This window comes from Pleurodeles waltl, chromosome 10, assembly GCF_031143425.1.
Source record: "Pleurodeles waltl isolate 20211129_DDA chromosome 10, aPleWal1.hap1.20221129, whole genome shotgun sequence".
In the NCBI taxonomy this organism is placed as follows: Eukaryota; Metazoa; Chordata; class Amphibia; order Caudata; family Salamandridae; genus Pleurodeles; species Pleurodeles waltl.
Window position 1 is genome coordinate 299,002,665 of NC_090449.1, and position 26,125 is coordinate 299,028,789.

General features: G+C 43.7%; 1 protein-coding gene across 1 annotated transcript in view; it reads right to left on the bottom strand.

Moving 5' to 3' along the window:
• Positions 1-24,756, bottom strand: part of CREBBP (CREB binding protein) — a 1,321,122-nt gene extending 1,296,366 nt beyond the window's left edge. Inside the window, exon 1 of the mRNA XM_069210450.1 lies at positions 23,495-24,756. Coding sequence (XP_069066551.1) covers positions 23,495-23,579 — 85 coding nt within the window. The 5' untranslated portion in view covers positions 23,580-24,756. The remainder of the gene's footprint in view (positions 1-23,494) is intronic.
• Positions 24,757-26,125: the final 1,369 nt, after the last annotated feature.

A 26,125-nucleotide genomic window follows, 5' to 3' on the forward strand; every position in this document is an offset into this window, starting at 1 on the left:
AGGGGTGTGGAATTTATAAACTATTTGGGACAAGATGCTTCAGAAATCTACTTGTCGGGTTAAAAAAAAAAAAAAGCACACATTTATACCATTTCGTTCCATGCAGCGAAATGCTGAATTGTGACAGTCTTCTTATTATTATCCAATGTATGGTAATAGTTTCTCAAGTTATGACAAGGCTCACATTATGCAATTATGTAGGGGTTTGGTTTCTAGCAAGGCTGCAGGGACGTTATAGTTAAGAAATCAAACTTTGAAAAAAAAAACTTAGAAATTCACAGAAAAAAAACAAAGCTTAAAAGGACGTTATAGTTAGGCTCACATTGCACTCATCAAAACCAGTGAAATTCAGCTGTTATAGTTACCTGAGCAAACTTAACTTACGTCCCAACAATGCACTGCTTATGACCTCACATACTACATCACTCATGGTAATGACAGGGCCCAAGCGGTCTCAGCTGGTTCTCTGCCTCCTGCGAGAGACTGCATTGCTCTTGCACACAGGGAGTTGCTAATCATGCTGAAAAGTGCATTCTTTCCTTTCTAGATTAAATAGCCACATCTTTTCTATTCACTTGCTAGCACTATACTAATTAATACCCTATCACTTTCAAACTCTTCCATCTCCTTAGGATTTCTTTGAACAATAAGCATGTCCTATGGCAACAAATGACCATTGAAAACAGTCAACGAGTTGTCTTCTTCCGTGCATGTTGGGTGATGACTTCCACTTACTTCTTTCTCCCAAAAGAAGTCTTATTTTGTTTTATTAAGTTTCATATTCGCTTGCAGCCTTGAGAAAGCACCAGGTTTGCATACCGTTAGGGGGCAAAACACGTGTCTGCTGTTGTTCTCTCTCCCTCTATATTATATATATATATATATATATATATATATATATAAATAATTTAATTTATGGACAGGATTCAACGTGTTTCTTAAACCAAAAGAACTCAAGCATGATTTGAAGATCTTTGAACTTTATGATGGAATAACAATGGGCTAACCAACATCTTACTGCAGTTCTAAGAATACAGGCTGACGTAAACAGGACAGTCACTTCTAAACATCTCTGCTTCATTCAAAACTGTCCAGAACTAAAAAATACTGAGCCGACAGCAGAATGAGAGCATCCAATTAAATGTTTTGGACAGGATTTCCTTCTTTCTATCTGACTGAAACCACATCATCTCCCTACAACTGTTCACCTCTAAACTCTATTGCATGTATACAAAGGTCCCCAGGGTTTAATGATCCAATACTTGTCTTTAAAAACACATCTCAGCCCTCTACTTGGATTCATTCAGTCCTTCAGGAGATGTGTCACAACCACACAAAGGAGACACCGATCAATCTCAAGAATGTTATGTAAACGTGGCAAGTAGAGTGGTACAATGCTTGATCTCAGTGAAAGCCTAGATGACCACAAACCAACTTAAACTCAACACAGGCAAAACAGAAAATCTTAGACCTGAAAGCTAGTGACCTGCACAATAGATCACTGCATGACTAGCAGACCTAGGAAAGAAGCCCTTTAACAAGCACAGGAAAATTCTGAGACTGATCCTACATGAATATAAACTCTAATCGTCAGAGATGGTAGAGATATGCTCAAAATTCTAAAATAGCTATTCCCCCCAACTACATTTTCCCCACAGATTTCAAGCAACAGCTTTGCCGGCACTCCCATGCCTTGATTATGTGGTACATCTATACGTAGGAGGGAGCCTGAAATACAACCTAAACTTGGTCAGAAAGGCCACTAGGCACCAGGGGATTATTTTCTTTTTGTTAGTGTAGGGGTGAGAGCTACCCAAAATAGGCACAGCAATACCCCCACCTCCTAAACGGGCAGTCTTTCTGACAACCCTGCTGACTAAAGCATCTAATCCCAGTGGCAAGGAAAAAGAGATTTGACTCTTTTGGGTGTTGATTTCACATATGCGTCAGCAGAGCTTGGCTAACTCCCAATATCGTCCTGCTTGCAATGGTGAGCAGATGCACTTTTTGGGCTTGCGTAGGCTACTACTGGGAAAAACCTACCAGACCCAGTTACTTTTATAAAGTAGACATCTGGGGAACTGCAGGGTGATGTGCTTCAAATGCACCCCACGCCATTTATTTTCTTGCCCTGAAGTCACACATTTTCCCTACATCTCTGTAATGGAAACTTCCGGAATCTGCAGGAATCCACTCAGCACAGCACTGCTCCGCCTATGCCAATAAAAACTCAGCCCCACTTGTGCGGCTGGGCCCAGTGTCAGCAATAGGAACTAACCAACCGTGGTTAATAGAAGTCTCCATGCAAGCCCTACCATTGTCCTTGGTTTGATCTGTTTACGTCTCAGCACAAGTCCAGCCACACAGGTGGGGCAGTGTTTTTATCTGCACAGGTGGAGAAATGCTGGATGGTAGGAATTTTGTGGATTCCTGCAGAATCTGGAAGTTTCCATCACAGTAATGAAAGGAAAATGGGTGATTTCAGTAAAGGTTTGAGGTTTGCAAGGCACTGTGGCTAAGAAAACCTAATGGGATCCGCAGGATTCCCATAGGTGTCTAGTTTTCAGAATTCCCCTTGGTGTCTAGTTTTGAAAAATATATAGGTTGGCTGGGATTCTCTAGGTGCCGGCTGCGCTGGGGTCCAATACCTAGAGCTACCCTTATAGGAAAAAGAGGGTCCATTTTTGGTGCAAAAATGAGCTGCATACATGTGTTTTGGGGCGTTTCCTGTTGCTGGCATTAGGTCTACCCACAAAAGTGATGTACCATTTTTATCATCTGGAGACTTAGGGGGGGGTCCAGGTGGAAGCAAGTTTGTGACTCCCTACATTTTCCAGAACTTTTTAATCACAGAAATGTGTTTTTTTATACAAATTTTGAGGTTTGCAAGGGATTCTAGGTAACAGAACCTGGTGAGAGCCGCACAGGTCATCCCACCCTGGATTCCCCTAGATGTCTAGTTTTCAAAAATGTCCAGGTTTGCTATATTTCCCTAGGTGCCGGCTGAGCTACAGCCCAAAATCCACAGCTAGGCACATCGCCAAAAAAAAAAAAAGAAAAAAATGTCAGTTTTTAGTGGAAATATGTGCTATGTCCATATTGCATTTTGGGGTGTTTCCTGTGGTAGGCACTAGGCCTATACACACAAGTGACGTACCATTTTTATCGGGAGACTTAGGGGAACACACAATAGTAGAACAAGTGTTATACTTGGAAGGTACAAATGCAGACAAAGAAAATTGGTAATGACACTTGTTCTACTACAGCGTGGAAGAATTAATTTTGAGAAATGCCCTTTAATTCACATGCTAGTATAGGTATCCACAAAGTCAGAAGTGCAAATAACCCCTGCTTCCACATCTTGTGTCCATTTTGGAAGTACATAGATTTCCTGGATACCGGTTTTTCACTGTTGAATTACTATATACCCGGTACACAATGAAAAACCATTGCAAGGTGCACCTCAGTTACTGGCTCTGAGTGCCTAGGGTTCTTGGTGAACCTAGAAGCCCTATATAGCCCCGCAACCAGAAGGGTCCAGCGGATGTAACAGCATATTGCGTTAGAAAGTCTGCCATAGTTAGAAGAAGTTACAGATGAAAACGTAGACACAAATGGCTGGGGTTTTTTCCAACACAATTTCATTTTTTTTTGTTTTATTTCAACTGTTACTTTCTATCAGAAAACCTTGAAGGATCTGCACAAATGCCCCCATGCTGAATTCTGAATTGTGTCCACTTTTCAAACATGTGTAATTTTCCATGATCCACAATTGGTTTCAAACCCATTTCTACCTTAACTGGAATGAGGCTGAAATCACACAAAAAAGCAAAAATGGGCTATGTCCCAGTAAAATGCCAAAAATGTGTTGAACAAATTTGTTTTTCTGATTCTAGTGTGCTGGTTCCCAAATGCTGGGAAGATGGTGATTTTTAGCACTGCAAACCCATCGATGATACCATTTGCAGGGAATAAGTCAAACGCTTTATTTTCCCATTCCCCCCCCCCCAAAAAAAAAACAATGTAGCTATATTTTCACTAATTTCTAAGTCCCCCTCCAGGGGAATTCACAAACCTTGCGGACCTTTAGAATCCCCAGGATGTTGGAATAAAAGGATACCAATTTGGCGTGAATAGTTTATGTGGAAAAAAAACTTATGAAGGGCTAAGAGCATACGACCCCGATTAGCCAAACAAGGGCTCAGTACTGACGGGGGAAAAGTCCTAACTGCAAAAGGCTTTGATCCAAATACACTCCTACAACACAAAGAATATTTTAACAAAATTCATTAAACTATGAAAATTCACACACCTTCCGCAAAAGAAGCATAGAAAACCATCTCAACCTGGCTTTTGGGGCTAAGTGGGCATAGGGAACCACAGAAGGACAATTCTGATAGCTAGTGAACCACAACTGGAGTATTAGAGTAATATAACCTCCAGGCTAGAACTTGTACAATTCAGGTATAAAAGCTAAATGAAAAGTGATCTATTACATCCTTACGTATCTGCTCACCATCACTACACACAGCGGCAGAGCCAAGTTCTTCTCAACATAACCAGACCATGTGGCAGGTCCTCATGAACCCCACATGCCTATCCCTTACCACTTCCTGCAAGCTTCACTTCATGAAAATGTGATGGTTTTAGCAAGCAGTGGACTGTCATACTACAAAAGGTACACCACCACCCCAAGCTTAATTACACACACTGAACCACAATTTAATTCATGTGGCCAACGAAACAAGCTGTATACACTGTAATCACACCATTCTCCAATGCTAATCTCTTGGCAAGTGTTGTCATTAGCACTTGCCAGTGTCAACCCAGGGCCCATTACTTTCCAGTTACAACATAAAACCCTGATAAACACTGCAAGCTCATCTAGCAAAACAAGCAAATGTGTGGGTGAACTGGTACAATACCATTAATGGGCCCATTACTGCATCTGCTGGGCTTACGTATGACCCCGGTATCACACCGGTCTCTCTGTAGTTCCAAACAGTAGCACACAAGTCCCACTGGTAATGCTCCCACACCAACAAGCTATCTTATCACAAGCCAGTGGCCAAGTAATGAATAGAGAGATCTTAGTCACTGAGCATAGCACCTGGAGCCAGACATGTGGACACAATGGAGCCCTGGAGCTTCCTGAGGTGTCAAGTCAGCTATCCTGAGTGGGGTGAAGCAAAAGGAGCACTGCAGAACTCCAGCATTTGGTTGCAGCCTGTGCAGCCCCCTCCCTACCATGCAAAATGTAAAAATGAAGCAGCCAATATCCCTGAAAAGAGGCCGAGGGGATGGAATGCCCATCTCTGGAACTGAAAAGAAATTCATGGTGAGGAGTGGACTTGAGACAAGGGGATAGGTAGACCCTCCTACTGCCCTTGGGTACCTTGGTTCTTATACTCGGGATCAGGAGTGAGGAATAATCGGAGGCCCACGGTAGAGAGAGAGGAGACCCACGCAGCCCGAATAAGCTCAGTCCAAGCACAAGGATCAGCTCTACTCCATGTCACTAGATACCCTCATCTCACATCCAAGCTGAAGTGGCAGTAGGAGCATTGTTCAGTCACTGAGTGCCTGCATTTGTGGGACACAGAGTCAGACTGAGCAATACCCTCTCAGACCTGAACATACCTGTGCCCCACATCGAGAGCAGTGAGATTACACAGGGGGACCAAGAGCCATACCTTTGTGAAGCATTGATTAGCTGCCCCTTCAAAAGTACCCAAATTTTAAGGATCACAATTACTATGGCCACCAGTAACAGTAAGAAAGAGGCCACAATCAAAGCGATTCAGCAATTTTTTCCACATGTAACCCCATGTTTTTATACCAACTTGAGTTTTACCTGGTTTTATTTTATAAATTCTTATGGAAGGGAATTGCGCAGCTGACCTAGGAGGTATTTATTTGCTGGACCAATCATCTGCTCCTATTTTTGGATTTTTGCTTTTTATTTAAAAAGCACATTTGCACTTTGCATTCATTTAACGCCTGCTTAGTCTGACGCTCTCTGGTCCACTTGTTGTTTCTGTGAAGAAAGAGTGGGCTCATCGACAGCCATTTCTTCTACTGCTGGACAATGTAAGGCATCATTTGTAGTTAGGTGTGCACTTTTGTCTGGTACATGCTCAGTAACATGGTCTACTTAAAGCAAGCTGCTGCGCATACCTATTTCTTTGCATTAGTTTATGACATTCTGTTGTTGATGTACATTTGCCGGTCCAGTGTCGGGATAATCTTTGGATTACTTGTGCTCTTTATAAATCATTTGTTCAAGGATATACCACCTAACACACGGATGCATTGGTTGGAGACCCCAAAAAACATGCAGTCTTCTCTTTCCAGGGTGAGCAAATGTACTGAGAACACATGAGATTCGGAGCAGCCTGTGACATGTACCTTCCAGGAGAAGCTTTTGAAAGGTCTCCTCAAAGCCATAACAAAACTAATGGAGGAGGTGTTGAAGGACTTGTAGGGGGTAGAACAGGATAAGGATGAACTGAGCAACTGGGTAGCATCTCTAAAGAAATCAGGGGAGAAAATAAAAGATAAGACGGAGTTTATGCTCCAAAAAGTATTTGTATTATGTGACTAAACCATCCGTATCCAGGCTCACCTCAAGAACTTAGAGAATCGCTCGCAAAAACAAAAAATAACCATCATGGGTGTCCCATCAGGAAGGAGGGAAACAAAGTAGAGCACTATGTCAAAAGATATTCATGCAAATTTTGTCAAGCCTCAAGTGAGACCAAACTGTCCTAAATCAAACCCTCCGAATTGGCCCACATAAGCACTGGAAAAGTCAACATATTTCACCAATAAGATTTATCTGCTTTGTAAATGTTTTAGGAATCTCGACTGCTGTGCAGCATTGTTAAACTAAAAGAGGGGCTAGTTAGTATGCATGCATATGCGCTCAACATGCATACAACCCCTACAAAGCGACGGAGTTTTGTTTTTTTGGTTTTTATTTGCAGATTGGAAATGGATCAGTGAATAAATACAGTAGCGAAAAAAGCACTTTAAAAATAACAAATTAAAATGTGAGCGGATTGGGAAGGGTGGGAGAGTGAAATAAGATGACCAGAAGGGGAGAAAGAACAGAAAGGTGAGGAGAGAAGCAATACAACTAGCGGGGGGAAGCAACACAAGGGCTGGAACGTAGAGTGTGGGAAGAGCAGCAAACATGGGCGAGAGAGTTATGTTGTGGAGGGTGAAAATCACACAGGGGAGACAGCTGGAAAACATGTTCACTCCCATGGAGTGCCTAAACAAAAAGAGAAAAAATGAGTTCCCTACAAGCGAGCAGAGGAAGAACAGAAGTCAGGCAATCAGAGGTGGCATAGGCTATGCTTACTGGGAGAGACAAACACAAAATGAACCGCATGAAACAAGAAAAGCCAGCCAATAAAAGCAAGCAAATAAGAGGGACAGTAAAGTCAATCAATGGTAAGCAATGGGATGGGCTGCAACCCCCGTTTGTTCTTGGCCAACCTAAAATATGATTTTGCAACCAGAAAGATGATGCGGTCTACTAGGCTCAATCTAAAAAAAAAAAGGGTAATGTTGCCCCAGACATCCTGGCTTGCCTACATTAGAACTGTCAGAAAGAAGGCATCAAGCCTTAGGCAAGATAAGAGGACCCTATATTGTTCAGGGGTATAAAACCATTTCTTCAGGACTTGTCCTTAACCTTAGGGAAGAGGTGGGAATAGAGCTCCTCAGGAGCAAAGGAAAAAAGTTCAAATGCGGACACCAATTCGGACTCATTTTTTAGTGGAAAGGAGGTTTCCCCCATATGAGGTCCCTGAAGGAAGTCAGGTGGGTCTTGGATCTCACAAAAGACCAAGATAAGAGATCAGACCGAGAGCAGGCTCAACAGAGCCAAGGTGACAGACCAGCAAGACAGATCCTGAATGCCTTCAACAACCCAAAGAACCTCCAAAGGTCTTATGTCTGAAGCCACTGTAATGAAACAAAGGAAGTTTTGAAGAAACTTTGCGAAACACGGGGAGACATGCACATTCAGAGACTGCTAGAGGTGAAGGGGTGTATGTATATAAATACATTGGGGCTAGCATATATTGCCTGATCGAGCAAAGTGGGGAGAGTCTGAGATACGTTGTACACAACTAGGACCCAGGAGAGGGGGGTGCAGGCAAGCAACAGGGTGGCTGGGCTCAGATGGATGCTGTTTCATGAATCCAGGCACAGGGAGGGTCTTTTTTCATTATTATTTCCTGGCAGGAGGTGGGCAGTGGAGTAGTTTACAATTTCAGTTTCCAAGTTCAAGAAGCTGGGGGAAAACATCCAATAAACCCAACAGCCTATAACAGGCTGCAAAGGGTTAACAGGCACTGTTAACTCTAGATTGTTGTCAATTCTCAATACTAAAGCGGATTCCAACAACCCTTTTACAGGATTGAAGATAACCATTCTAATGTAAAGGGAATGAATGCCCGGTGAAAACGCTTACAGTACTCTCAACTTCACAAGATTCTGGTAGCGAAATATGTCTGCATCAGGAGACCCATATTCTTACAAAGGACTGGCATCACCTGTGTTCAAACTGGTTTACTAGACAAATTTTCCTCTGAACCTAAGAAGAAAGAGTAGGCAGCCTTCTGGCAAGGGACTCTAATGGCAAGATCAAGAGGGTATATATATATCTCCAGCAGCAAAGTTATGTCTGCACAGGAGCTAACATCATGCAATATTATTTGGACGTAACCCAGTAAGGCTATTCATTAATTCATCTCTAATCCACAGATGTGGAATTTAATAAAATATACACTTGTCAGTAGGACAGGTTGCTTTACAACTTTGCTTGTCCTGTAAGAAAAAACATATATATTTAAAACAATTGCCCTTTGATTCCACGTAGGGCAGCAACAATTTATTGCAGAAATCTCATTTTATAAGAGCTCTGAAAATAGTCTTTCCGATAAGCCTAGGGCTCATAATATAGCAGGATTTCAATACTAGCAATTCCCTTAGGGGCATATTTATTAGTAAAACATGCTGCGCACAGCAAGTCACCCCGCTATGCAGGGTGATAGGGAGAGAGAGAGGGCAGGCATGCACAGTATCTAAAATTGTACAGCACATTCCTGTATTTTCCTTGTGCTGGTGCACAGTGGGCTGCCTAGCACCAATGTCAGCACCCATGAACCATGGTGTAAGGGTGCCTGAATTGTAAGCAGGATTGTTTTGTGCAGGAAGGAGCACCTTCCTGCACAAAAACAAATCTTGAGAGACATTGAACTAGGGGAAAAATATATTTCTTCTCATTACGCCTCACCTGGGGAGGCGTAGGTTTTGACTCATTTCCAGGTGTATCAGTAGAAATGGTAAATCTGGGAACGTGCCAAACTCCATGGGTAGATGCATGGGAACACCCATGCTACGACTTCCGAGGGCAGAGTAACAACGCAGTGATTTGCTCTGCGTTGTTTTATATTAGATTTATTTAGCCGCTTGGGTGCCTTGGACGAGATGATCTCGTCCAAGGCTACAGTTCCCCTGTGCCTTGGACGAGATCATCTCGTCCTAGGCACAGGGGAACTTGGGGGCGCCCCCCCTCCCCCCTCAGGCGGGGATGGAAGGGGAAGACCTTCCCCTTCCACCCCCGCCCCCCCCCCACGGCAATCCGATGACGTCAGCGCACGCACAGCGCGCTGACGTCATCTAGTGTTGCCGGGCGCGCTGGAAGCCATTTGCTTCCAGCGCGTCTACCGAGGAGGACGCAAAAAGTAAGTCCTCTTCGTTTTTGGGGGTCGGGGGGTGGTGGAAACAGACACGGGGGGAAAGGAAAGGGTTTTTCCTTTCCCCCGGTGCCTGTTTTCATTAGATTCCTGCTTCTACTAGCCACCAGGGATTTACTGTGTTCAATATTTTGGGGGCGACCCCTTGGGCAAGGGTCGCCCCCCCCCCCCGGGGGCAATTATTTTTAGTATTTCGGCCCCCCCTGGGGGCAGATCCGCCGTTTTTTCGGCGGATCTGCCCCCAGGGGGGGGCGAAAACCACTAGACACCAGGGATAGTGTTATTTTGCCATTATTTTGGGGGCGACCCCTTGGGCAAGGGTCGCCCCCTCCCTGGGGCAATTTTTTTTTGTATTTCGCCCCCCCCTGGGGGCAGATCCGACGATTTTTTAGGCGGATCTTCCCCCGGGGGGGGGGGGCGAAAACCACTTGACACCAGGGAAAATTTATTATATTGATTATTTTGGGGGCGACCCCTTGGGCAAGGGTCGCCCTCCCCCGGGGGCATTTTTTTATTGTATTTCGCCCCCCCCCCCCCCCCCTGGGGGCAGATCTGCCGATTTTTCAGCGGATCTGCCCCCAGGGGGGGGCGAAAACCACTAGATACCAGGGATATAGTATTTTATGTTTATTTTGGGGACGACCCCCTTGGGCAAGGGTCGCCCCACCCCGGGGGCAATTTTTTTTTGTATTTCGCCCCCCCCCCCCCCCCGGGGCAGATCCGCCGAATTTTTGGCGGATCTGCCCCCGGGGGGGGCGAAAACCACTAGACACCAGGGATTTTATATTTTGTGTATATTTTGGGGGCGACCCCTTGGGCCAGGGTGGCCCCCCCGGGGAATTTTTATTTGTATTTAGCCCCCCCCACCCCCGGGGGCAGATCCGCTGATTTTTTGGCGGATCTGCCCCCGAGGGGGGTTGAAAACCACTAGACACCAGGGATTTATTTTTATTGTAAAGTTTTTTTTGGGGGGCGACCCTTTGGGCAAGGGGCGTCTCACTGGGGGACAAATTTTTTAGTATTTGTTTTGTGCTGGGGGTGCCCCCTTTGGGAAGGGTTGCCCCCTAAAAGGGGGCACAGAGGTGTTGCCCATTTCGGCTAATTTTTTTACGCCCATCTACCCCCCAGGGGGGGCAGGATCCACTTAGGTACCAGGGACAACTTCTAAGTTCTTGGTGGTGGGGTGTTTGTCAACTGGCAAAGTATTTGTATTTGTGATTATAACAATTTATTTCTTCTTTTTCTTCTAGTTCAACGCTTTTGCTTCCTTTGCTGTGGATCTTAGCGGTTTTGGCAGTAGTTGTCCAGTGGTTTGCATAGCTGCATGTTTTACGTAAGTGAAAGCAATTTACTCCAAAGGAGTATTGTTGACATGCATGAATGACATGTTTGTAGGTGGTGTACTAAATGCAGTATTGTGTGTTTGACATTGTCCTTAGATTTGAGCACAGTGATGTTTGTGTTGTCATATGTCTAATTTGCTTTTTTCTTTTTTCTTTTTAGTGGGATATCATTGGTGATTGCTGTGTCTGTGCAGAGTAGTTGCTTGGTGAGTAGCTATTTCAGGCAACTGAGTGGTATAGTTTTTTGTAGTACATAACTCTTTGTGATAAAGCTACACTTTATTACTTATTTTAGTGCTAGTTGTTGTTGGCAATCCATTTGTTGTTAGGATCATGGCTAGCCGCAAAGTGACCGCTCAGCAGGTTGTTCGCATGCTCTTTGAGTCGTCTTCAGACCATGATTACGACACTGACTCTGCATCTGAGGCAGAGGAGGAAGCAGGAGATTCTGGAAGTGAGTTTTCTGTCCAAGAGTATTCTTCTGATGAGGAAGCTACTCTCAGTGCAGATGAAGGGCCTGAGTTAGAGGAGGACATTGATGTGCCAAGAGTGCAGCAGCCTGGGGCTGAAGGGTTTCCCATTAGAAGACCTGACACCTGGATTGCCCCAAACATGGAGCAGCCACAGTTACCTGCATTTACTAGTCTCCCAGGGTGTAGAGTTAATACGGAAAACTTTCTGCCTGTCCATTTCTTTCACTTGTTTATGGACGATGTATTTTTGGAAGAGATTGTGGAGCAGACAAATGTGTATGCAGAGCAATATTTGCGGGACAACGCTGCCAGACTTAAGCCTCAGTCTAGAGCTACTCATTGGGTTCCCACATATCTGGAAGAGATGAAAAGGTTTTTAGGTTTGTCTTTTTTGATGGGGTTGATCAGGAAGCAGTCACTGGCTTCTTATTGGTCTACTAGTCCCTTGATGGCAACTGCTATATTTCCTGCAACTATGACACGTAATCGGTATTTGCTTCTTCTTCGTATGCTGCATTTTGTAGACAATGCTTTAGCCTTGCCACGAGATCACCCTGATTGTGACCGCCTTTTTAAGATTAGGCCTGTCCTTGATCATTTTGTGGATCGGTTTTCAGAGGTCTATGTTCCAGGCAAAGAGATAAGTGTGGACGAGTCTTTGGTCCTTTTCAAGGGGCGTTTAGTTTTTAAGCAGTACATCCCTAGTAAGAGGGCACGGTATGGGATTAAATTGTATCTGCTGTCAGAAAGCAGTACAGGATATGTTTATAATTTCCGGGTCTACACTGGTAGGTATTCCAGTATTGACCCTCCTGGTTGTCCGGCCACTTTTGGAGTTAGCGAAAAGATTGTGTGGGAACTTGCTAGACGGCTGTTTAACAAAGGTCACCATTTGTACGTAGATAATTTCTACACTGGAGTGCAGTTGTTCAAGGAGTTGTTTAGGGTGGACACTGTTGCTTGTGGCACAATCCGTTCTAACCGCAAAGGCTATCCAAGGGAGCTTGTCTGTAAAAAAACTTGAGAGGGGACAGTGCAGTGCCTTGCGGAATAATGAGCTGTTAGCTATGAAATTTTCAGACAGGAGGGATGTGTACATGCTATCGACCATCCATGATGAGATTACTTCCCCTGTGGCTGTTTGGGGTCAGGTTGCGGAAGTGCGCAAACCTGCGTGCATGTTGGACTACAATAGGCACATGGGTGGTGTTGATAGAGTAGATCAGAGGTTGGAACCTTACACTGCTCTTCGTAAGTCGTATGTGTGGTATAAAAAGTTGGCCCTACATTTATTTCATTTGGCAACTTTTAATGCCTTTATTGTATACAAGGATTGTTCACCTGAGTCAAGGATGACTTTTGTTAAATTTCAGGAGTCGGTGATAGAAAGCCTTATTGTGGTGGAACCGGCAAGAGTTCCTAGAGTAGAAGTGGTGGAGGATGTGGCTAGATTGAAAGATCGGCACTTTCCAGATCACATTCCTCCCACTCCCAAAAAAGACATGCCCACAAAGAAATGTAGAGTATGTGCCCGGAGATCAATCCGGAGGGAGAGCCGGATGTACTGCCCCGAATGCCCTTCAAAGCCTGGGCTGTGTGTGCCCAGCTGTTTTAGAAGTTACCACATAAGGAAAAACTTTTGGGAAATACCGTGAGCGTAAGCTGTCTGTTTTATATTTTCATATGTTTCACGGTTGGCATCTGTCGTGTATTTAGTTTGAGGTTTTGTGCCTATTTTATAATTAGTAGTTTATTTGTTGTTTATAAATAAAAAAAAGTGATTGCGGTGTGCGTGGGGTGGCGCTTGGCTGGCGGTGTGCGTGGGGTGGCGCTTGGCTGGCGGTGCCAGCCAAACGGCAGTCCACACTCCCATCAGCTGGTGTGATTCTTGTATCAGCCATGTGGCGTATGTAAGTGATGGGCCCTTGAGTGGCGCGGTCTGTCGATGTGAGTGTTGTAATGTGCTGGGCCCGTGGCTGGCGGTGTGAATGGTCTTGTGCGTGTCATGTATGAAAGGTGTGTGAATGGACTGTAAAGCGGTTGGTGCCTTGTCGCGGCTTTACAGCTCACGAGCTGTGAGTCATTGGTTCACTTTTTTGCCTTTCAGTTATTAGCAGTGCATTTCATTTTTGTGAAATCTCTTGTTAATAAAATTTGATCCTCTGAACCATCACTCACCCTCGTGCCAAATCCAACCAGTATGTGTTGTAAAAAATGACAAAACCTGCTCCGCTGTAATCAGGCGTCGCAGCACACCTGTGACACGCTAGGTGCCTCGGGTGGGACCCCGATGATGAAGCATGCCACCAACTTGGTTGGTGGGTGAGGGGTCTTCTTCACATAACCTAAGTGTGTTTCTTTTCACTATTTTAGTGTTGGGCACATCACGGACGTATGTGCACACATCAAAATGATATATTGCAAAAATACCTATCCCTTCTATCTCTTCAGGTTTTGGGCCTTATTCTGTTGCAGGCACCTGGCCCACCCACACAAGTGAGGTATCATTTTTATCGGGAGACTTGGGGGAATGCTGGGTGGAAGGAAATTTGTGGCTCCTCTCAGATTCCAGAACTTTCTGCCACAGAAATGAGAGGAAAAAGTGTTTTTTTGGCCAAATTTTGAGGTTTGCAAAGGATTCTGGGTAACAGAACCTGGTCCGAGCCCCGCAAGTCACCCCTCCTTGGATTCCCCTAGGTCTCTAGTTTTCAGAAATGCACAGGTTTGGTAGGTTTCCCTAGGTGGTGGCTGAGCTACAGGCCAAAATCCACAGGTAGGCACTGTTTTCTTCCAAAATTTTGGTTGTGTCCACGTTGCGCTTTGGGGCGTTTCCCGTCGCGGGCGCTAGGCCTACCCACGCAAGTGAGGTATCATTTTTATCGGGAGACGTGGGGGAACGCTGGGTGGAAGGAAATTTGTGGCTCCTCTCAGATTCCAGAACTTTCTGCCACAGAAATGTGAGGAACATGTGTTTTTTTAGCCAAATTTTGAGGTTTGCAACGGATTCTGGGTAACAGAACCTGGTCCGAGCCACACAAGTCACCCCTCCTTGGATTCCCCTAGGTCTCTAGTTTTCAGAAATGCACAGGTTTGGTAGGTTTCCCTAGGTGGCGGCTGAGCTAGAGGCCAAAATCTACAGGTAGTCACTTTGCTAAAAACAGCTCTGTTTTCTGTGATATGTCCACGTTGTGTTTTGGGGCATATCCTGTCGCGGGCGCTAGGCCTACCCACACAAGTGAGGTATCATTTTTATCGGGAGACGTGGGGGAACGCTGGGTGGAAGGAAATTTGTAGCTCCTCTCAGATTCCAGAACTTTCTGCCACAGAAATGTGAGGAACATGTGTTTTTTTAGCCAAATTTTGAGGTTTGCAAAGGATTCTGGGTAACAGAACCTGGTCCGAGCCACACAAGTCACCCCTCCTTGGATTCCCCATGGTCTCTAGTTTTCAGAAATGCACAGGTTTGGTAGGTTTCCCTAGGTGGCGGCTGAGCTAGAGGCCAAAATCTACAGGTAGTCACTTTGCTAAAAACAGCTCTGTTTTCTGTGATATGTCCACGTTGTGTTTTGGGGCATATCCTGTCGCGGGTGCTAGGCCTACCCACACAAGTGAGGTATCATTTTTATCGGGAGACGTGGGGGAACGCTGGGTGGAAGGAAATGTGTGGCTCCTCTCAGATTCCAGAACTTTCTGCCACAGAAATGTGAGGAACATGTGTTTTTTTAGCCAAATTTTGAGGTTTGCAAAGGATTCTGGGTAACAGAACCTGGTCCGAGCCACACAAGTCACCCCTCCTTGGATTCCCCTAGGTCTCTAGTTTTCAGAAATGCATAGGTTTGGTAGGTTTCCCTAGGTGGCGGCTGAGCTAGAGGCCAAAATCTACAGGTAGTCACTTTGCTAAAAACAGCTCTGTTTTCTGTGATATGTCCACGTTGTGTTTTGGGGCATATCCTGTCGCGGGCGCTAGGCCTACCCACACAAGTGAGGTATCATTTTTATCGGGAGACGTGGGGGAACGCTGGGCGGAAGGAAATTTGTGGCTCCTCTCAGATTCCAGAACTTTCTGCCACAGAAATGTGAGGAACGTGTTTTTTTAGCCAAATTTTGAGGTTTGCAAAGGATTCTGGGTAACAGAACATGGTCCGAGCCACACAAGTCACCCCTCCTTGGATTCCCCTAGGTCTCTAGTTTTCAGAAATGCACAGGTTTGGTAGGTTTCCCTAGGTGGCGGCTGAGCTAGAGGCCAAAATCTACAGGTAGTCACTTTGCTAAAAACAGCTCTGTTTTCTGTGATGTGTCCACGTTGTGTTTTGGGGCATATCCCGTCGCGGGCGCTAGGCCTACCCACACAAGTGAGGTATCATTTTTATCGGGAGACTTGGGGGAACATAGAATAGCAAAACAAGTGTTATTGCCCCTTGTCTTTCTCTACATTTATTCCTTCCAAATATAGGGGTGTGTGTAAAAAAGACATCTATTTGAGAAATTCCCTGTAATTCACGTGCTACTATGGTCACCCCGGAATTCAGAGATGTGCAAATAACCACTGCTCCTCAACACCTTATCTTGTGCCCTTTTTGGAAATGCAAAGGTTTTCTTGATAGCTATTTTTTACTCCTTATATTTCAGCAAATGAATTACTGTATACCCAGTATAGAATGAAAACGCACTGCAGGGTGCAGCTCATTTATTGGCTCTGGGTTCCTCGGGTTCTTGATGAACCTACAAACCCTATATATCCCCGCAACCAGAGGAGTCCAGCAGACGTAACGGTATATTGCTTTCGATAATCTGACATTGCAGGGAAAAGTTACAGAGTAAAAAGTAGAGAAAAATTGATGTTTTTTTCACCTCAATTTCAATATTTTTCTTTTTCAGATGTTATTTTCTGTAGGAAACCCTTGTAGGATCTACACAAATGACCCCTTGCTGAATTCAGAATTTTGTCTACTTTTCAGAAATGTTTAGGTTTCTGGGATCCAGCATTGGTTTCATGACCATTCCTGTCACTGACTGGAAGGAGGCTGAAAGCACAAAAAATTGCACAAATGGGGTATGCCCCAGTAAAATGCCAAAATTGTGTTGAAAAATTGGGTTTTCTGATTCAAGTCTGCCTGTTCCTGAAAGCTGGGAAGCTGCCGAGTTTAGCACCGCAAACCCTTTGTTGATGCCATTTTCAGGGGAAAAACCACAAGCCTTCTTCTGCAGCCCCTTTTTCCAATTTTTTTGAAAAAAACGAAATTTTCACTGTATTTTGGCCAATTTCTTGGCCTCCTTCAGGGGAACCCACAAAGTCTGGGTACCTTTAGAATCCCTAGGATGTTGGAAAAAAAGGACGCAAATTTGGCTTGGTTAGCTTATGTGGACAAAAAGTTATGAGGGCCTAAGCGCGAACTGCCCCAAATAGGCAAAAAAAGGCCTGGCACAGGAGGGGAAAAGGCCTGGCAGCGAAGGGGTTAAGCCAGGCAAGGCCATGCATGGTGGCCTTGTGAGGCTTGATAAATCCAACTTGAGTTGTGTCACTCTTGTGCATGGTTGCGTGGCACACGGGTGACCCAACTCTTTCAGAAATATGCTCCTTATTTTGGCTCCTTTTTGCAGATCTACATACTGGGCAGGAAGTAGCAATAATTCCAGGGTTGGAATACCCTTTTGAATCTGCGCAACGCTACTAACTTGCACGTTTTAGGGGTTTTCACCAGTTCCCTCATTTTTTGCCATCCTGAGGAAGGTTATAAATTTACCTCTGAAAAAAAAGTACAAGTTAAACTTCTTTCAAGGTTGGAGGAAAAAAGTGGTTGGAGGGAAGTGAACTTGTAAATGCTCAACAGATTTTCACATGAGCAAATCTACACATGTATATTTGCTCTTGCTAAAATGCAGTGCACAAGTATTTCCTAGGAGTGCAATTTCATGACCTACTTCTGTAAATTCCTGTGAATTCATGTCAGTCATAAATCTGCACTAATGCAAGGACATCTACCAAGAGTGTACTTTTGTGACTCTCTTTAAGAATTTGGTCCCTAATTAGTTCTGGCGTTAATCAACCTTTTGTTTTTATTAAATGCTGTCTCTATCTGTCGGCTAGCTTCACTGAGTGGCAGCATTCTGATCTTTCACAAGGAGCATATCAACACACATGGTAGTTGTGTTCAGTGTCAGGGACTACTGAGGCAATGTGTGCTTTTTGAGGCCATTTTTTGTTTTCTTTTGCCAATGTTTATTATAATGGTTAGGGCTCAAAAGCTCCTATAACAATAAAGGTTTACAAAAACCATGTCAAAACAAGACACACTGACAAAACCAAGACTGAACACCAATATATGAACTATTGGCTTTACCAATGCTTGTTTATTTTCATGTTCACCATGATCTTGATGAAACTGGTTACACTGATTTTCATTATGATTTTTTTTAGCATGTGGCAACTCATTTTACTGAAAATGAGTATCTAAAATGTCAAAGAAGTTTATGGGAAACTTTTTTTCTAGTTGCGTTTTTTGTGAAAATGTATTTTGAATGCAAAAATTCAACAATCTTGCTTTCAAGCTTCTGCAAATTGTTGCATGTTTGCAGAGAGTATTCTGGGAGCATTATATGTAGGCTCATAGTTGTAAACCTTGCAAATGTGCACACATTTTTATGCAGGAACTTTCGTCAGTAATACAGTTCGAGCTTACAACATTTCCTTAGTGCACTCACCCTAAAAATAAAGGCTTCATGTTAATGAACCATAAATACAAGTTCAAACAGTATCAACATATGGACACAAATATTACCTAAACTGCACTCAATGCCCTTCCCTCATCCAACATGAGGTACTGTAAACTGTCAGACAAATGGTTTGTGCTGCAGGGGGGTTGGACCTACTTCTCCCAAGGACAAACTAAATATGTAAACTTTCTGTCCTTGACCACAAACAATATGCCCTGGGTGTCAAGCTATAGGAATTCCACACACCTGCTAATCTATTACCAGTCATATCAGTAAGTACTTAGAACATCACCTGCCAAAAGCAACAACTAGAGAGGCACTCCTGTGACAGGTGCAGGAACCCTGCAAGCTTAGTGTGACAACCAGGGTATTTATGTGGAACCTTTGGCTCAATCCTGTGTTATTTTCTGGAGTGAAGTACACTTTATGTAAATATTTAAAGTGGAGCAGTTTTTACTCATGGGATAATGTGGACCATCTGCATATGGGATCAACCGTAGCACAGTTTAGCCTCACTGATTTCTATCTGCAAGTCATTTTCCCCAGACAAGCTAACTATTATCAGTGGTGGCGCTCTCAAAAGCATACACAGTCGCATAGAGCATCAATATCCATCTTGAGGAGTTTAAGGAGTCGATCTTCTGTGTCAGACATGTCAACGAGGCAGGTAACTTTCAGGAAAATAAGGTGTCACTTCATGAACTGTACAGGGCTTCTTCTGCCAAATATGTTCAACTACTACTTGGCAGCTCGAATTTTATACACTATGGTGATTCGCAGAACGTATAGTAGCAGGGGTTGGCATAAGGAAAAATCCTAAGGATACCCAAGACATTGAGTATGGGGACCTTATTCATCTCTCGTAACCAGAACCACGCTGGCAGTATGGAATTCTGATTGCTAAAGAAGGGGTTCTCCTCAATTCCACTGCCCTTAACGTCTGTGATAAGGCGACTCACAGTTTACCACGGCATTAGTCATAGCTCAATTAGAGAGTTAGAGAGCAGCCAGTTGTAAGAGAATATGGGACTCCTTCGACAAAGGCAGATTCAGATGATTCGACAAAATTAAGTTTGATTATAGCCATGAGGAGAGCAAACAACTGAGATTAGCAAATCATACACTGGCTAATACACATGTTAATCAAACCATCAACTCCTTTCGAGAAATTATTCTTTACAAAAACGATTTCGGTTTGGAATACATATACTTGTGAGCCACATGTTCCTCCCCATTAGTTAAAACTCCAGGTAGCACACTGTGGGACTGCTCCTCACTGACTCACTTTTGGCAGAGAGTGACTGGCTGCTTTAGCGAAGTACTTTCATGGGACATTCCATTAGATTGCCATGCTCCAAATAGCAGAAAGGATAGGTGGGAACAAATACAAAAGGGTGCTTCTCTTTTTTGGCCTTACCGCGGTCAAAGGAGATATAGCGCAGGCTTGGAAATTACCCAACGCACCTTCCTTGAACACATGGAAGAGGGGGCTAGACTTCTGTATGGGAATGGAAATACCGGTGTTCGAGGCAAGGGGCTGCCCACAAAAACAAAAGATTTGGCAGTGGTGGGCCGACTACATGGAGAATAGTGCTGATACCAACCCACAATACTCCTGAATGTCCGAAGGAAGAAATCAGAAACTGTGGTGTGGGGTGATCACAACATGGTCATTATATGAGCAATGCAGGTTCTTTTTGGGGTTGGTGGTAAAGTGTGTGGGGGGGGCAGCAGGAACGAACATAGATACTCTATGTATGTTGATTTTTTGAGTTTACGTCTCTATTTGCATGTTTCCCTCTGTGTCCTACTTGTTCTTTGGCCAGATTATACAAAACCAATAAAATGTTTAAAAAAAAAAAAAAACTCTAGATCAAAGGAGGTAGCAATCAGAGACTGAAAGGACAGTAAGGAAAACTGGTAATAGACGCCACAGCTGTTGCCTAAACTGGATAAATCCAAGAAACAAGGACTGATGGAGAAAACGCAGATGAACAGGCACCTTATATGAGACTGTTCAAAACTTAAGTTACTGGAAAATTGTGTTTCAAGGCACAGTATCATTTCCACCACACTTCCTAGACTTCCAATCGTTAAACTAGGCATAGCAGATAACACAGCCACTGCGTTCACCCAGGGGTAGCATGATCACAGTTCTCCCATGTTCAGCAAAGCCCTCGATCATAGCACACTGGGCTTTGGAGCAGTGGTTCGTAACCTGTGGTCCATGGACCCCTCAGGATCTATGAGGCCTACTAAAGGGCCCGCAACTGTTTACTAAATTAAATAATTTTAGAAGATATATATTTATATATAGATATATATATTTCGTACACAAGTCCCGGAATGCAGGTGCACAACACAGCGGTCCCGGGTGGGCTCCGAGAGGCCCTAATATAACGTTCAACACTCCCTTCAATACCAGGAGAACCAGGACACCTCCATTGTGAAAATTCAGTTTATTTCGGCACAAAAATCCAACGCGTTTCGGCAACAACCTTACTCATGGATACAACATTACTAAAGTGCTCCACATAAATAACCCAAGTGAATCATAGACATAGACAACAGACAAGGCCTAATTCATTCAACAAAGGCACATATTGTAGCGGCCATCTTTAAAGTGCACATTCAATTACAATACATAGTAATTAGCAACTTGTTGGTCCCAAAGTTCATTAAAAATCTCACGTAAAATTCTTTATATCAAAATTTAGTCAAAAGGATTAATCTTGATGTTACTGTCCACCAGATAAAAGCTTATTACAAAATTCTAAAGTTGTAAAATTATTAAATTATTCATTGTGACATTGGGATAAAATATCTGTATACATTATCAAGTTAAAATCCAATATACTTAATATAAATATTAATAATTATACCCACGTCACAATTACTACCATTGGGTGTTATCACACCCGAAGGGCAAACATACTCGTAAATAGCTACTCTGGAGGAAATCCTATCATGTTAATGGTATCATTTCAGAATTTATTGACAACTCACTATATCCAACTTGTTTACATATATATATATACACACACACACGTGCAAAATGAAAAATGTAAAATTACAGATTTTAGAAAATGATGGGAATGTGAAGGAGTATGAAACTGATTATTAGAAATTGATAAATTGGTTTCCTTCATTTGTTCTGTGGGCTTAGCGCAAGTACAGTAAACAGTTTGTGGTATGGCAGCTTAGTGGTCTCAACTGAAACACTGGTAGTCGTTGACATAACTGACATGCTAGAGTATCACAATCTTTTTAAAAATGTAACTACATCTTTCAAAGCTCCAATCTTGCCACTGGAAGCAAAATTTTATTTTTTGGTGAATTCAATTACTTCTTAATTAGTGTAATGTTGGTTCTACTTTGGTTTCCGTATTTGTGTGTGTTGCTTTTGAGATTCAAATTCTAGACATTGCTTAGGCTAGAGCCCCCGGCTTCCAATAGATATTCAGTGGCGGTCCCCAGAAGTAAAAAGATTAAAAACTGCTGCTCTAGGTGTGGGAAACATCAGGTCTCTAAATAAATGTACTGTCACTAGATCAAAGAGCGTCAGAGTTAAGCAAAGCGTGGAAGCCTCGACTCTCCTCCATGGTAAGCGAATCTGGGGAATTAATTTGCCCCAAAGGTGCAAAGAATCACCGATTCGATATAGGGAAAGTTATTTTGAAGGAATTTAGGGGCCCAGCACGATACGCTAAGCCAAAACACTACGCCAAGCGGGATCTTGAGGTTCATTAGCTTGTCAGAGACGTAAATCAGGTTTTATGTGGGTGTAGGGTAGATGGCGTGTATATGAATCAGTTTGCACCATTAACTATCTGTTCTTCTCCCAATGTAAAATTTGACAGATCCATGCCGGCAGATAGTCCTAACTGGACCTGTGCGTGTCTATAAGCTTTAGTTAATAAAATAATTGATCCGTAAGTCTATCGTTCCAGAGACTGCCAAACATCTAGCTAGTTTAGCGTACTCACTGTACTAGTATTTACTGGAAACAGTCTCGTCGTTCAAATGTACAAAGAAAACTATAACATATCGAATGAAGACAATGGCATAAGAGGCATTCAGGCAATAAAATCACAATGATCCTCAACGAGTGCAGTTTAATATGCATCTTCCAATGAGGTACCGAGAATCGCTGATACGGCAAGACAACAGCTCATGTGCATGACTCACGAGTCAAACTTGTACTGCAATTTTCCAGTATCTACTGCCTGGTATGCTGTTCCAAATCTGCTTCCATCCTATGTAATGGGCTCCAAACAATAATCACAAGTTTAAAACCTATTTGTGCACTTCATTTTCTCAATCGTATTCCAAAAACCACCCTTGCATCTTATGTTAAGGCGCCATCCTGTAAGCCATACTATGAAGGATCTGCCATCACTTGATTGGTCTAGCTATTAATGCAATTCATACAGCTCACGTTCTAAAACATATGTACTCCAACCATGTAGTGTCGAATATCAATACATACAATACGTTCCTACTCAGAGACCGAACCCAATTTCCACTGTGAAAAGCATAATTTTAGGGTACAGCAGTTACCTACCAAAGAGCCGTATAGAACATTGTCATGTTAAACTTTTTTTTTTACCAACTATGCCTTATAGTTAAAGTGGTGTGGTTTTCATTTAGTATTGGGCAGTTCTTATGTCATATGGCAAATGTCATGTCTTAATTACATTTCAGGACAAGAGATGTTCTACATCTTTGCCTGTGACCCATCAATCCCAGTCTCGTGCCGTTCAATAGGTTTCTAGTACCTGCACCAGCCGCTCCCACTAGTTTCTGGTCACACCCCTCTCAACAGGCTGACGATGTAGCTAGTGCTCTCCGCAGGCCCATGTCATGTTCCAGCGACCGTTCTATTTAAGACCAGCCCCTCGTCTTCCTCAAAGTAGGTGTTACACTCATCAGCCCTGAACTCAATTTCTCCCAGTTAGTATGGCACTCTTAATAGCGTTTACTCTTTCAGTCCAATCTTTGACACTAGCCTAGTGTCATGACAACCAGTTCCAATGTAGCGTTACAGTCCACATGCAAGTCCTACATAAAGAAGAACGACCTCAATATCCTCACACAACCTACTTCCTCACACATCTAACACGCCATAACTTAAAGCAAGAGAACCTATTAAGTCCCCGAATGACAAGCATGCCCCGTTCCCACGTCATACCTGTGCTGTCACTGGCGGAGAAGCCGGGAGAGTTCAGCTTGGCCCTTTTGGGGTTGGGCGGTCCATCCAACAGGTTCTCAGCCATTTTATACGTTCCGAAAAAGCCCTTTCCGTCGTTTCCTTCTCAAGTCTTTGCAAAAAAAATATATATATATATATCCAATCGGTGCACACAAAAAATCCCCAAAATCCAAAAATATACCGAAAATCCTTCAAAGAATACCTCGCACTCCAAATGTCAATGCTCGCTTTCCCAAGTACGTGAAGAATGAAGAAGATCCAGTATTCACCATGGATAAGCCTGTCAAACGCGAGACGCTCCGAACCTCCACCCACCCCTGGCACCCCCACCCACTCCGGGCTTAGGGGACAGAGACCCCGGTGAGGGGCGGGTGGAGGGGATAGTAGATCTAACACCCTGGAACGCTGCACTGCCACTCGTCCACCAAGAACAGGTTAACAATCTTAATTTATATAAGCGACTGTCAGTAAATATAGAATAAATATAAATGTGGGGGGTACGCCCCCTCTGTTTTGGCAGACTGGGCCTCGCTCCTCCTTAGCACCTGTATAGGAATCTGTATATGAGCTGGGGCCTTGGCCCTCCTCAGCACATCTCCCACCAACCTATAAGCCCCGCCCCCGGAAGGGAGCAAGAGCCCCAAGGTGTATTTGGAATGGGCCCTACACCGCCCCCCCTCCGGCCCCATCCGAGGCCATTATCAGCCTCTAGCGCCCCCTCTGGACAAATGCGGCATTTACACTGAAATGACGTTCAGAAGCTGGAAACAAAATAGAAGACACTGTCTGTAAAACTAGATTGTGTCTCCCTTAATGTACATTGATTTTACATGGCACCAGAAGTTCTATTTGTTTTATTTTTTTCATATAAAGTGTGAATGCCATTTTATGCATTTCCTACTATTCCATGCCATGTCCCGGCCCCTTCTCCACCCGCAGCAGTGACACGATAGGACAATGCCAAGGCCGGTCCCCGAACGTCCCTCCAACCCTACGGTCTTCGTCCCTGGCCCCACTCTCTGGACACGGCCGCCTGCCGCACCACTCGCTTCCCCTCAAGGCTCCAGGCGCTGAGGCTTGCCGCTCCCTGTCCAGGTTCGCTCGTCACCCTCTCCCCGGCTTCGGCGTCCACAAGATGGCGGCTGTTGATTCCTCAATTAGAAAAAAAAAAGTTTTTTCTCTCTCTCCCTCCGTATGCCTCTCTCTGACAAGGGAGCTCGCGCACAGCGTCACGCACGTACAGAATGGGGGGGGGGAGGTGATGGAAAGAGGGTGTCGTACGTACGAGAACACGGGTTCGCGCACGTCCTTGCGCAGCTCGTAGACAGGAGCGCGCCCCAAGTTAATAATGGTCAGTGAGTCTTTCATATTGGTATTGTGCTAGCTGTCGTTAATTGCAACATTACTCTAGAATTAGACTTCTCACAAAAACATAGCTACTGAGAAGTGTTACTCTGGAATGTGCAAATATTAAGTAGGTTATGTTTTACTACTACAATTAAAAGTTTCGGTGTAAAACGAACTATAACAATAAAGATTAGCCGAACGCCATTATGATGCATTTATCCAACTACAACTAAATCGAACCCTAAACCATGCTTGCCTTAGGTAGCAATAGTGATTTCGCTGGTATTTGACCGCCATAACTCGTTAGGCGTTGGAATAAAAACGAAACTATTCTAATAGGGATGTTCTGGACTCGTTTATCTTAATGTCTGTTGCCTTATAGTCCTTCAACTTGGCGCAGCCGTTCTGGCAAGTTTTAATGTGTTGCCTGCCAATGTATTTGGTTGAGCCTGAAGGGTACCGAGAACAGTGATTTGACGGCGTTAGGGCTGTAATTCTCGGGTGCTAGAGTAATTCTATAGAGTCAATAGGGTTAGTTAGTTTGGCCGCTAAAGACTGAGAGCAACATTTTTATCGTTATTCGATGACTTAGCAGTTATTTCACCGCATTTTTACTGACTAGCACTAGTTTGAAGAACTTTCTAGCTATAAAGAACGAAAGTCTCAAGTCTATCAAGGACACACGAGCAAGGACTATACATTTCTTTCTTCATTTTATTCCTTCCAGCAGTCATTGACAAATAGGGTTTCTCAAACACTAATAAACGCTACATTTCCCAAGAATGACAGGAAAATCAAATTGCAACAAAATAATATTCCATTCCCTCAGGCATGACAATCAGGCCATAATATTGTCCTATCACTGCTCTGTAGCACCCTCTTTCTTCTTGCATGGAATTCCTAGTCTCTAATCGTGTCACAATTATTTCTTATTATCTGAACCTAATAAGGCAATGCAAAACCATTGTCCTGTTCAGTTAGAAAAAATTGTACCAATTAACACTTAGGCCCTCATGAGTGGATTAAGCTTTTAGATAACTGAAAGGAGTCTTTTCTGAAAGGCAACCACATAGGCACGGCACCTTTTAATGAATGGATCACTGACTGTCTCAATACCCTACTTCCCCATAAGATTCTGTCAGGGCACTTGAGAAGAGCCAAAGCCCAGTGGTTTACTCCGCACTTGGCAACTCTGAAGATGAAGTGTAGATGTTTAGAGAGGAAATGGAGGAATTCCCTAAAATCTGGAGCTGGGGAAGAGTA